This window comes from Pseudochaenichthys georgianus, chromosome 5, assembly GCF_902827115.2.
Source record: "Pseudochaenichthys georgianus chromosome 5, fPseGeo1.2, whole genome shotgun sequence".
NCBI lineage: Eukaryota > Metazoa > Chordata > Actinopteri > Perciformes > Channichthyidae > Pseudochaenichthys > Pseudochaenichthys georgianus.
The window spans coordinates 22,333,528-22,347,185 of NC_047507.1; the positions used below are offsets into that span (position 1 = coordinate 22,333,528).

The 13,658-nt window shown below is 40.2% G+C and overlaps 2 protein-coding genes across 2 annotated transcripts in view; one reads left to right on the top strand and one right to left on the bottom strand.

The window, feature by feature from the left end:
- Positions 1 to 104: 104 nt before the first annotated feature.
- LOC117447198 (thiol S-methyltransferase TMT1A-like) lies at positions 105 to 4,164 on the bottom strand. Its single transcript, XM_034083871.1, has 3 exons — positions 3,664 to 4,164; positions 1,896 to 1,949; positions 105 to 743 (listed from the first exon to the last, which is right to left on the bottom strand). The coding sequence occupies exons 1-3, from the start codon at positions 4,117 to 4,119 to the stop codon at positions 540 to 542; spliced, it is 714 nt and encodes a 237-aa protein (XP_033939762.1). The 5' UTR covers positions 4,120 to 4,164; the 3' UTR covers positions 105 to 539.
- A 2,161-nt stretch (positions 4,165 to 6,325) lies between these two features.
- Positions 6,326 to 13,658, top strand: part of scn8ab (sodium channel, voltage gated, type VIII, alpha subunit b) — a 44,686-nt gene continuing 37,353 nt past the window's right edge. Inside the window, exons 1-2 of the mRNA XM_071203301.1 lie at positions 6,326 to 6,452; positions 10,089 to 10,432. Of these exons, the coding sequence (XP_071059402.1) occupies positions 10,145 to 10,432 (288 nt within the window). The 5' untranslated portion in view covers positions 6,326 to 6,452; positions 10,089 to 10,144. The remainder of the gene's footprint in view (positions 6,453 to 10,088; positions 10,433 to 13,658) is intronic.

Genomic DNA, 13,658 nt, shown 5'->3' on the forward strand with positions numbered 1-13,658 from the left:
GCATTTAACCACAGGATGGCGCAATTCCAGATTTTGGACTTTCCTGTCCATCATATAGTAGGCCTACTAGTCTAATAAGTAAAACACCAATCATGCAGCAGAAAGTCTTTAATAAGACAACACAATCAGCTTAACAGCACAAATACATGTTTTAGTGACACACCTGTCATGTCATAAATGGCACCAATGAATCCAGCAGTAGCACACAAACATCAGAACACACATTGTCCTATGGTGGCATCTTATCGATGTAACAGCATAGCATCTTGGAAATGGGAAGTGATATATAGAAGATTAAACATTTAAAATATTCATTTTGTATTGAATGCCATATGCAATGTTTTTATTCAATGTGTTAATTGAATGTCTTTACAAAACACAAACACTGAAGGTTTTTTTTTTAAAATACAAAAATTAGTATTAAAGTGATTGGCATTATCTCCATCACTGATGATCTATCATATCACAAAAGAGAGGGGGGGGGGGGTATTAAGCGCTTGACTATATATTCATGTGTAATGCAGACCTAATGACAGCATTTATTTCACAGCGTAACCGATGATGTGAGGCTTGATAAGGAACATGAGTGGTGCTTCCACATGTTTCAGCTTGAGGTCGGAGAATCCAGTTGCCTCCAGAGGTTTCCACGTGTCCCGGACGATCTCACATCCATCCCCAAAGTAGTACCAAGGGGGCTGCAGAACATGCTGGAAGAAGTAGGTCCAGGGGCCTATACTACGAAGCTGGATATGTTTGAGTTAGCCGGTTGGCCTAATCCAAAACATACGCGCTGTCGCTAAACTGTTCTACGACGCGGGTTATCAAGTGGATCGCTCAAGCCAGCCGTGTCCTATCTAGTTAGGTGCGCGTTCACATGAAAGGGGTGGTATCTGGAGCATTCGACCAATCACAAACATGGAGAAGCGTACTGACAGCGCAGCGTCATACTTCCTGAATGAAAAGTGAACTTTAATACTAGTCAAATATGAAGAAGTTAAACTTTAAACATCCATGACTTAAACACTTTATCCAGGATCAAAGCCACATAGCTGCACCTGCAAGGTGAATACAGCTGGAAAAAGAAAAAGTGTTTGAATGCGTACATTAACAGGTTTATGATATCACTGCCCCGTCTAAAACACGATCTGACTTTAATTACATTTGTCTCGAGTGTTTTGTCAACTTAATGTGTTGCTTAAAATAATACTTCTGCATACAGTATGTGACACTGTGAGTGTTGCACGGCCAGATACGGCTCAGCTGACTCAGATAAGGAGATATATGATACATTATGAAGTGATATGCCGCGGACTGTACTTAATGTACTCTGATCCGGTTACTTATCTTGTGGCAGATATTTAAGTAAGCTTTCTTAACGCTAATGTTATAATAGTCAGATTGCTCTGAAGATGGAGGTGATATTCTATTCATGTTCACGTTCACACAGTCGGTGATTTTTGCCGGCCGTCTTTCCTGCGACGGCAGTTTTTCTGTATTTCCTTTCTCCTGTAATATGACTTGATCGCTTTAAACTCCGCACACTGAGCTCTGATTAGTCAGCAGGCAGTGCTTTCACTGAGTTGAGCTCTTAGCCTGCAACCTAACCTGGTCCCGACCAGGTTAGCTGCTTAGCATATATTACCATGGAGCTCTAGCCTGCTAAAAAGAGAACCAGCTTCGGATGACCGGAAAGCCGGAGTTTTCCCTGAATTTAGCCGGCTAAGCGAAAATCCTGCTTCGCAGTATACCCCCCTGGTCCCGACCAGGTTAGCCGCTAAGCATAAGTTACCATGGAGATCTAGCCTGCTAAAAAGAGAACCAGCTTCGTAGGACCGGAAAGCCGGAGTTTTCCCTGAATTTAGCCGGCTAAGCGAAAATCCTGCTTCGTAGTATACCCCCCAGGTGGAGGGCTCTCCAACAACATGCTCCATGAAAAAGAAGCCTCCACCCTGCAAAGCAAATATTTGATCCGGCTTCGTAGTACAGGCCTCTGGAGCAGGGCCGGCCCTGACCAAGATTTTAGCTGGCGCCCCCCAAATGCAGACACTCACTATGATTTGCGCGTGCACGGTTGTGGCATGACCACCAACACAGAAAGATATGGACACAAGATGTGTGCAACTGTATTTAGTTTCCTATCCATTTGAACATGATTTAAGCGGGGGGGACCTCACCTCCTCTAGGGGGGTCTGGGGGCATGCACCCCGGGAAGACTTTTTTTTTTTAATATTGAAGTTGAAAGCATCAATCTGGTGCACTTTGAGAGCCACATGAGTAGATCTATGGAAACATCTCTCAACACCCAGATGAAACCTAACTGGAAGTTGATTTCTTTTTCTTTATGGATATTTTACAAATCACTCCCTTTTCAAACTGTATTCTTGTTTATTAATAACAACTTTTTTGTACCGTCAGTATTTTATACCTGTTTTTCATCTATTCTCTTATTTGTTTATAACTATAATGATCATATAAAGGTGTGCCTTTACCTCACTGGGCTGAGGTTATCAGAGCCTCTCAGTCTTTCAGGAGAGAGCTCTCTAAAGCTCCCCCCCGCGGCCGCTTACACAGTAAATTCCAATGTTACCAAAAGCACACAGAAGCTGTGTATGTTTTTTGGGAGTTTGATTTATTTTAAATGAATACAAATACAAAATTAAAACCTATAATTGCACACTAAAACCATTATTTAAAAAAAAAGAACAATTTCACATAAACCTCTGGTTTTTACTGGGACTGGGGCAGTTCAACTTGATTGGGGGGGGGGGGGTGCCATAGTTTATGGGCGCTGTACGCAATATATACGTAGTTCTGTTAGTATAAGATAATAAGATGTACGTTGTTGATCCAAAATCGGGAAATTGTGTTATGACATTTAAAAAAATATTTTTTTTTAATTTCTAACTTTTTTTTTTCTCGGCGCCCCCTATGGGTTGATGCGCCCTTAGCATTCGCCTATACTGCCTATGCCGTGGGCCGGCCCTGCTCTGGAGGGTTCATAGAGTGAAAAATAAATAAAACGAGGCCATATTTTTGTGCGCACAAGATACTTTCTCGTGCGCACTATATACTTTCTTGTTCGCACGAGATATTCTTATGGTAAAACCATGGGTAAAACCTATGGGTATAAACACATCGAACTGCCCGATTATTACACCATATCATTAGTTTTATGAAGAATATGTCCGGTCGCCAGGGCGTGTGTGTGTGGGCATTTGTTTATGATAGTGTCGTTCGTGCCGGTGCACTCCTGCAGGACTATAGCACTACATCGAGATTAAGATTAAACACATTTCTTTCATTTGGGAATACACATATAACTATGGAGAACCATAGGTGTGTAAATGACTGTTCATGGTAATTTGAAAATAAATGCCGGTGTCGGACACACACAAACACACACAGAGCGGAGCTGAGCACAAACACACACACATCATGCGCCCTCGTGACCAGACATCTCCTTCATAAAACGATTAATAGGGGGAATAATCGGGCAGTTGGATGTGTGTGTGGTGTGAGCACGTTTTTAATCTCCACTGGGAATGATTAATCCAGTAGTTACGCAGCATTAGAACAGTAGCCTCAATAGAAATACAGGCCTTGACTTTGGATGGGAGTGAATTTACTTTGGACTTGTTCTTATTTCAGGAGTCAGGGTTTTACCGGTCTCAGCATGCGCCGTGTCTCCTGCAGGGTTTTCGGGATGTTGTTGACACTGCAGAGCACCAGGGTGCACACAACAACGTCTACCGACTCGCTCTCAATAGCCCCCATGTCCTCCCCCGACGCCACCACAAATCTGTCAAAAGTGATGTGGTCATTCCCTTCCATGCTGCTCTTCAGGTATTTCTTGAAATGAGGGTTGGGGTCAGTGCAGATTAGTTCCACAGCCGATCTCCAAATAGTGAGCTGCTTGCCATGTCTGTTGAAATCGGGTAGACTGCGAAACAGCTCCTTCTTCTTGTCGTGCATTTTGTTGTTGTATATTATTGAACATCGGTACCAACAAATAGGGAAGACACGTTTGTATATTTCATACATGACGAGTGCTTTGATCAGATGAAGAGGCAAGCATAAAACATTGACGATTAAAGTGCAAAATGCCATTATGAGAGCCATTTTCCCGCTCTTGACCCTGGTCAACAATAGCAAACTGTCCACAGAACTTGCTGCTGTCTTTATGCATTCGAAACAGGAAGCTCTGAAACTATTTCAAAATAAAAGCCGGTAAATATCCACCCTAACGCAACGTACTGGTGTGAAATAAGTTTGTCCCTCATAGTGTTACATAAGTCAACGAATTAACCCTATCCCATGATTATCTATTTGCTACGCATTGTGTTATGTTTGAAAACTGTTAAATGTGTCACCATTGAAGTACATTTGAACATTTACCTGAGTGAATTCAAACGGCCGGAATAGGACCTAATACAACCATGAATAGGACACGCAAACTTTTAACGTTCGCCATTCAAGCTAGCGGTGAGTGACGTTACGTTACTAGACAGAAACAAATGTTTGATGTATTTTAGAATAATTGCTTTATATTTAATTAACTATTAGTTCCATAGCTAACCATTGGTAATAACTAAGCTAACTTTAGCTGCCTGAATGTAACACTCAAATGTACACAATATGTAAATATTTAATGGTAATGGCTGGGGTTATGTTCAATGATTTCTTATTGAAATGCGCTATAATGCTGAAATCCAAAGAAGCTGATTGAATGAAAAGTAAAGCCAGCCCTTTTATTTCATGCAGACCTGAAGGTGAACTTCTTCTAATGTCCACCAGGTGGAGACAGTGTTGTCTTCAAAACACCTATTTTATAAAATCCCACAACCCTGTATTTTGAAGGGTGAATAATTTAGAAAAAGGATAAAACAAAATGAAGTATTCCATAGACTCAATTTCAGCTGTGTATTAACAAAGCTGTACATTATTTTTTTTGGAAGTTTTTCCTTGTACGATGTGAGGGTCTAAGGACAGAGGTTGTCGTATTGTCATACTGATATTCTGTACAAACTGTGAAGTCCACTGAGACAAATGTAACATTTGTGATATTGGGCTATATAAATAAACATTGATTATTGATTGATTGTAATAGTTTGTCTTGCAAAAGAGAGCAGAATAACAACAATGAGCTCAAAAACCTTCATTGCATAGGCACGCACAATTTGCTGAGATACCCATATAAATTGTTTTAAAATCTGTTTGTTAAATAAAGGTATACAGTGCAGAGTGAACTGTATTAAATAAATCAAGGTTTGTAACCTTTGTCATGTAGGACATGCACTTATGGGACTGGGCTCACAACCCTGATACATTATTCTGTGCTTACATCAGAAATCTTATGCTTAAGGGACATACCAGACTATGACTATTGATAGGGGTTTAGTATGTGGTTACATATTATTCGGCCGTTTGAATATTCATGCAGAATACATCAAAATGTTGGTCACTGTATGTATTTGTCTTAATTTCATTAGTAGGTATTTTCAAGAAATAAAGGCTTTTTTATATGTACCAGTAAAGCACAGCTGTACATATTAAAAATAAATGATGAGTGAAATGAATTTAGCTGCTTTAGTTTCTGATATTGTTCATGCTGCGCTCACTGACTCTTGAATCATACAGAACCATCATTATGAATGTTACAAACACCTGCTTCTCCTTATATGCCAAAATGTCGGCTCGGAAAATGTATATACAAATATATCCAATAACAAACAACTTTGTACCACCCAAAGCCATTTTTTGTTGTTGAGGTAAATATTAAGATAAATACCGTATAGGATAGATGTTCATAGTTCAAAATTGGTATACCTTAAACATCACACATTGGTTAGTTATTGATTTATAGGTTGATTTAGCTAGGCTGGATTTAATTACAAAAATACAACAATAGAAATTGGCTACTGCCCAGCTGGCTGTGGTATTAAAAAAATTACTTGAGTTAAACATTTTAATCATGCACTTAAAACTCTGAATTATTTTTTTAATTAACTATGACAAATAAAATGTAAAAATGTCATATCAAACTTACATTTGTAAACATATTGCAAGATGCCATCACCTTCATTCTCATTTTACTTCCATGTCTGATTAAAAAAACATGTAATCATACCCCTAAGTTTTTATCATAGCAGATAAATATAAAAAACATATGTTGCCTATCGCGATACCCATCCCAACCAGAATATCAATGTCCGTTGTTACATGAACAGTGTTTTTTTTTCTGCCGATGCTGCGGTCTCTTGTCCGTTATTGAAACTAAAGGCATTTACCGACACTCCCTAACAATTTGCTGAGAGTCATCAATTATGCAGGGTAGCCGCACGCACTGGGAAGGAAGATAGCAGCAACAATATGGCGACAGCCGTTACTCTGGACTCTTTTCTACATCTGCAGTTCATTGACAGCTATCTGGATTTGTGTTAATGCGGAATAAAGTAAGTAGACTGTCTGATTTCAGCTTTGTCTGGTTTTTCATGTCGTGGGATGGATCGCAGTTCTACTTTGTCGACCGACTGCATCCCAGTGCCGCAGAGCGGTCCCTCTCTCAGCATCTTCTCCTAGCGTCTGTGGAGGGCTCCTTGCCAGTACATGGAAAAATATGTATTCGAGGTACCAGTTATAAGAAGGGTAAATGTGATTTTCTGAGGGGACACACGGATATGTGAGACGTCGCGGTAGAAAACAGGGAGACAGCAGGTTATTTGGGGTGTTGGCCTGCCGCTGGATGGAATGACATTTCCCTGTGTCAGAATGTGAAATATACGCATACGGGATGTTGAAGTGAGATCATGTGAAACTTCTGTGAGTGCAGACAATACCGAGCCTGCATGCTCCGAGTGCATGAATAATGCGTCGCTTGCAAAATCATTTTAGGTAGCAATTTCCTCGTTACCATTATGTTATAACTATGATAGTTTCACTCCCCCCCACCCCCACACTCCACCTCTGCGCCCCCTCCCTCTTGCAATCTCGTAGGAGACTGTATTGCGTGAGGAGGTAGGTGCGTCTTTAGTTTGGCAGTCCTCAAAGGGGCCGCGGCACCCATTTCTGCTGTTTTCACGCAATCTCAGATATTAAAAACACATTTTCCATTCAGTATTCCTCTAGACCCGCACCATGGATACTGTAGGACTCGATCGGCTTGTGGTATAGCCATACGGGTGTGGTATAGCCTTAAGACTGTTTTAGTTCTCTATTTATTTATTTTGCTGTAAATATTTTACCTTTTTAGATGTGAAATTCGGTTGTGCTATGGGCTGCTTTGACTTGAGGCCAGGGATGTGTTGTCAGGACATGGCAAGTGCATTCAACTGACCTAGTATGAGTTTGTTAGTTAGAGCATAGCAGCAATAAACCACACTGCAGTATTTTAGGCTTTGGCCCTACAGGAAAGCGGCGCGCCTCGCTATTAAACAGTGGACTTTCCCTCTCAAGAAAGGAAAGGCACCTGCAGGATGAGACAAACAATGTGAAGGGGAGCAGGTGTTTTTTAATTCCACACGGGGAGAAAGTTAATCGAGGTTTTCTTTATCTGTGTTTATTTCTTCAGTGGCCTGATATTCTATGCTTCATCAACCGCCCCCCCCCCTATCCCTCGCCTGTCCTTTGAGGGATAAGAACGTGTTAAACTGAATTATCATAGCTCATCACAATTTCCGGTCAGGACGACTTAACCCTACCTGAAATGGACTCGGCTCAGGAATGAAGTGGCACCCACCCCTATAGGACATTAGGGACCCCTTAGATATTTCTCTGCCAAGTTAATCTACCAGTAATGTTTGACTCGGGCTTGTTGGGCTCACCTATTCTTAGGGAAGATGTGTATTTGAATTGAGATGACATGACAGGCATTACTTATTAAGACATCGCTGCAGAACATGAAGGATGTGCACGTTTTTATTCCACCGGCCCATGTGGCTCCTCCTCACTAGCACCGTGTCGCCGCGATGTCCGGTTCTCTCCATCTGATATCAGGTCATCATCACAGTGCATAGAGCACAAAAGAGGTCTTCAGCAGGTGACGGGACGGAGGCCGTGGTGCGTTTGGATGCATTTGCTCCGCACAGAGGACGCAGTAGGCTATACAGGAACATTTTTGCTAAACGCTGCTTATCCGGACGGTGACACGCTTGTTTTTTGGGAAGCACAGGAGCCTGCTGGAGTTGTTAGTCTTCACTGTCATCCATTCGCTTTATTCGCGGAATCCCTTAACTCATAACGGATTTAACAGAATCGGTTATAGGTTATATAAGCTGCGAGCATTTGGTATACCAATTACGTGCGGTTATATAATTCACAGTAATTGATTTAAGAGTGTACATAGCAGTGTTTTTTTTACGACATGTGATTGTCATATTCTTGTGTTTTATGCCGTGTTTCTCGCATGACCTAAGGGAGTTAATGGAAACCGACAGCATTGAGCAACATCTGCAGCATATTTAGACAGATTCCCCTGGTCGCCTTGCCTGTGTTATAGGAATGTCCCAGCGTTTTGTGGCAAGTGTAGGCTTTATGCACTGTTGGCCCTGCTATTGCATCCTGGTTTGAATCACCTTGACGGTAGATCAATTGATGTAGCGTTGGTAGAAGGAGACTTGGAGGTTGTGCCGAGGTTGGGTTACATGAATCAGACTTCATTCCTCTTCTGGTTGGCTGTGCTTTTTCTCCGAAGATACTGGGCTGTTGGATCTATACCTGCCTTTGGATTTCTTCTCATTTCTTTCTAATTTCTTTCCAGGTCAGTACCCTTGTTATAGTCTTCATTAATGTTGCACACACTGTCTATTTTTTATGGACGGAACTGTGACTTGATTCTCAAAGTTGTATCAAACACTATGGCCATCAACCAGCTGGGGAGAGAAATGCATCTGTTTTAGGAGTCTGAAGAAATACACATGATAATGTTATTACAACCTTACTTTTTAAGCAATGAGTCAGAGCCCAAGAGGTTATAATATAATTTTTAGTCTGGCATTCATTGGTTGACTATATCTTTTAACACACTTAACACTTAGCAGTTAACTGTGCTTTCATATTAGTCAGTCGGTATTTAAGGATGTAAAACACCTGAATGAACACAGTAATCTGTGTTGGGTGTGCTGTTGAATGTGATAAACACAGGCCATCTGACAAGTTTAATTTATCTTAAGCCAAAAAAGAAGCAGCTGGATGGGTTTTTCACAGATACAAATGAATGAATTAGTGTTATGCAATCAACCCCACATATACATTTCTTTACCACCCATCCCAGTTACATCAATTTAAATACTTGTATCTGTATTCTTTGCTTGATTTCGGATTGTTTTGGCTCCTTGTCATTTTGTACAGGACATAATGTAATAGCTTGTGTGCTGGAAGCCTACTTTATACTATTTGTTGACAGTGATAGCTGTTTGGACCCAACCCGAGAGAGATCCACATCTAAAATAATGATCTTAAGAGCTGTAGGCCTGGATGTTTAGTCTCAGTGAGACCGGCAGTCTCATTAACATCAACAGTTTGTTGGCATGGTTAGCATAATTCAAGGAAAGAAACTTGGGTAGGAGAGATTGAGGAAGTGAGTTCCTGGTGGGATAAAGAGACCTATTTTCCTCCCTGTTAAGGTCACGAAGATGAGAGCAAAAGGGAATTTGATACTGTCTACTATAATGGGTGGGTACCTGGGTTTTGCTTTTGTGGATACAGGATCAGTGCTTTAGTCATTAAGGTTGATGTAGAGAGCAGAAATAATGCCTACTGGCCCATAACGGTTTGCACTTTTTCTGCTTTATTTTGCTTTGTTTGCGTTCCTTAGCAGAACTAGACAATTCCATCTGCAAGGCTTTGAGCAGCACTGAAACGGAAAAGCGATGCCAAGCAACTGGACTAACATGTGTGTCAACACATTTAATCATAACCATCCGTGTACTGTCCAGTCATATTTATTTATTAATAAATGTAACAAAATGCAAAATGACATTATTTGTATCATTAATTTTTTCATTTTGTGTTCCATAATTTCTTTCAACATCCTCTTTGATCCAGACCTTATGCACACACTTTCTCACTCTGTGTCCCTCTCTTCCTCGCAGAGCTGGATGTCTCTGATGGAAAACAACTAAAGGGGGAATAGCTGCAGGATGAAAACATGGCCGCATACCTTATGTCACCCCCAGGACCTGCCAGCTTCAAGAAATTCACCCCAGAGTCACTCCTTGACATCGAGAAGCGCATCCAAGTGGAAAAGAACAAGAAGCCACCCAAACCCCGATCGGACAGTAGTCACCGTGACACGTCTGAAGAAAATGAAGCCAAGCCCAACAGTGACCTGGAGGCTGGGAAGAGCCTGCCGTTCATCTACGGCGATATTCCTAAGGGAATGTCGGGCGTACCGCTGGAGGATTTGGATCCATACTATCAGAACCTGAACCTGAAAGTGAGTTCTCACACAGGCCACATGCACTACCCAGTTTCACCCAAAACACTTGAATGAAGGAGCATTTTGCTTAATGTAGTTAAAAGGTTTATCGATAATGACAGATTTTAACACATGTTTTATTCAGCTGTTGTGCTGAACCTTCAAGTGGGTTAATGTTTACCCTTTTTTCTGTTGTGAAATTGCTAACATTTTAAACTGCCATACACATAGGTGATAGAAAATTAATTGCAATATCAAATTCAGGTTTCATATGAATTCATTCAAAATTGAAGTTATTGTGTTCAATACAGAGGAAGATAACCTTGAGAAATGCAAGAGCTTTTGATACTTCTTAGTCCATGCTTCAGGGGCTTACCTACAGTCACTGCATTATTAGATCATAGAAGACCTATCAGTGTTTTTAGTACACCTGTACAATTAAGGAAATTCAGATCAAGCAATTCTGTCCTCGGTCAGTGGCTATTCTCATACATGTTTCTGCAGGGTTCATTTATTATTTGTGTTCATGGTGAAGATGATGTGACCATTTAATTTAAAATCTATGTTCATGTGCAATTAATACTTCAGCTCATTCAATTATGTTATGATAAAACACAAGGAATCACAAGTGCTCTGTCCAAAAGCAGACAGAATGCATACTGGCAGTGGAATAATTATTGTTATCACAATTGTATCGTTTTTGATGCGCTGTTACTGTGATCAACATTCAATTCTGCAATGTTTCCACTGTTGTTCAAATTAATCAAATTAAAGTGGGTTCGCTTAAGTACTGTATGTAGTATGCACAAATATTTGGATTCTCATCCCTAGACAGGTACTGCATTAAATAATGTTAACAGATATTTAGTAACTCCGCCTCTTGTATCAACATTTAAATATGGACACGTTTTTTACATATTACACACAGTTTGCTACTCTTACTGTATTCCCCTAACAAAATACATGGTCAAATATACGACATTTTAGAAATTAATAAGATGGTCTGAGCAGTATAAATCTGTCTTTTTCGCTGAACGTCATGACCTTAAAACTCAAGTAAAAGGCGATTGACAGATGGTATGAGTGAAGGAATCGCAATGATGGAAGCTCTGGTATGGTGACAGAAAGAAGCTTAACTGTATCTTTCCATACAGTTAAGCTTCTTTCTGTCACCATACCAGAGCTTCCATCATTGTGACAGAAAGAAGCTTAACTGTATCTTTCCATAACTAGCAGGTCTGAGTAGTAGAACATTTATCAATGTGATCAAAAACATATTTGTTGAGATATTTTGGTTAGTGGTTGTGTCTTTCTAGCCAAACAGCTGCCGTGGTGCTAATGTAGCAGCCAGTTGGCCATGCTAACAAGTTGTGGATGTGCTCAGTATATGATTGGCTTGAGCGGTGGTATCAATGCTACTATCGTTCAAAATCATATTGTGAATTTTCCCCTCAGATATGCCAGACACTCAAATTGTTTCTAAATAAGCTTTTAAATTGATGCATAATAGGTGTAGATAACACAAACATGAATCTCCCTATTTTCTCTCCAAATTATGTTTTTGATAACTTTCTATGACGCCCATATCTATGATTCATTATAAACATACTTAATGTTCTAAGATTTCAATAGCTTTTTATAATTATCGTTATAAACAGTCTTTATAATGCTTTATAATAACAATGCTTTCACATAATAAAGCTTTTTACAATGACATTTATGCATCATAATACTTTTTATATTTAATGATCTTTTTTTGTACTAAAAGCAAACAAATTATAGCAAACTTTTACCCAGCTTGTAATGTATTTTATCAGTGACTACCTCATAAATCTAATCTCTCTATGGCACACAATGACCTATTAGTGTAGAATATAATCCGGGGTAACGCATTATGCATATGTATGCATAACAATTATGGGTAGTATAATACATTATACTCCTTGCAACATAAAAAAAGCCATGAAAATTATGAATGAATTGTTACACTTTATAAAGCATTTTCAATGTTTATCAGAGCTTAAAACTACAATTTATCTCAACTTATATACATTACATTTCATTTAGCTGACGCTTTTATCCAAAGCGACTTACAATGACATTCTCCCTGGAGTAACTAAGGTCTAAGTGCCTTACTTAAGGGCACACTAGTGGTGGTGTTCCTGGCGGGTTTTGAACTTCCGGATCTCCAGCCCACCTCACTATCCATTAGACCACCACTATCCCTATAAGCAGATTTTAACGCAATATAAGTATGCTTATGATGCAATATAGACACGGGTGTCACAAAAAGTACAACCATATCATTTTTAGAAGAGAACTAGAACAAAACATTTGAGTTTCCTTTCGCACTCTATCTTGCCTGTGCCCTTAATTTAGTGCTGCACTAGCTAAATAGGAATGTGAGGGCAGAAGATGGCAGGAGAGGACAGGAAGTGGAGAGAAAAGGGCAGGAGGGAATGCAGAGCCTTCCACTGTATAGACATTTGGAGTAGCCAGTAGTCTTCTTTGTGGTGATAATGTGTAAGAGAATCTGCGGCCTGTACAGCAGCAAGAAGCCCCGTCAGCAGACCGGCAGTCTCCGCCAGCAGCACTCCCTCATAGGGCGGATGAAACTATCAAGTGGATTTGCCTTTTGTGATCTATTGATTCACGGCATAGTTCAGTGGTGGCCACAGGAAAGGGTTGCATTCTTCTCTTATTATCCTTCCCCACTAATTAGTATTGCCAGTTCATTCTTCTTTACCTCCCCTACTTTCCTCTGTGGCATTTCATTTTGGCATTTGGAGGAAAGTTCTTTGTCATGGCCTTCACTCGTATGCCTCCTGTAGCTCCCATATGTGTGATGGGATTATTTATAACAAAACATGAATATCTGTGATGTTATGTTTCTGTAAAGAGCATAACAGATATACACAGAACATATTAGGCCCTACAAAAACTTGTGGGGCGGAAAACTCCTCCGGAGTAAAGACCTCAACGTTTTTCGACACTCAAGTACAGTATAATACTGTACTGTGCATTTGTTTCAGAAACAATGCAATGAATGCTGTACTGAGATGGTCTTTGCTTTAAATATATAATTAGATGCGTCAACAGGAGCGCTGGTATTGTATTCTCCTTGTAAGTCTGTGTGTGTCATCATGGCCAAATGTGCTCCTGGAGACACCTTCTGTACTGGGAAGTACCTCAGACGCCATTTTAAATACTTTGCCAGGGGCTTATATTTCTGTTCGTGGACAGA

Coding starts and splice junctions, on each gene's coding strand:
- LOC117447198 (XM_034083871.1), bottom strand. CDS start 4,119: ATGGCTCTCATAATGGCATTTTGCACTTTAATCGTCAATGTTTTATGC. Junction 1,950..3,663: donor CACGGCGCATGCTGAGACCG/GTAAAACCCTGA, acceptor TTTGCTTTGCAG/GGTGGAGGCTTCTTTTTCAT. Junction 744..1,895: donor GAGAGCCCTCCACCTGGGGG/GTATACTACGAA, acceptor AAACATATCCAG/CTTCGTAGTATAGGCCCCTG.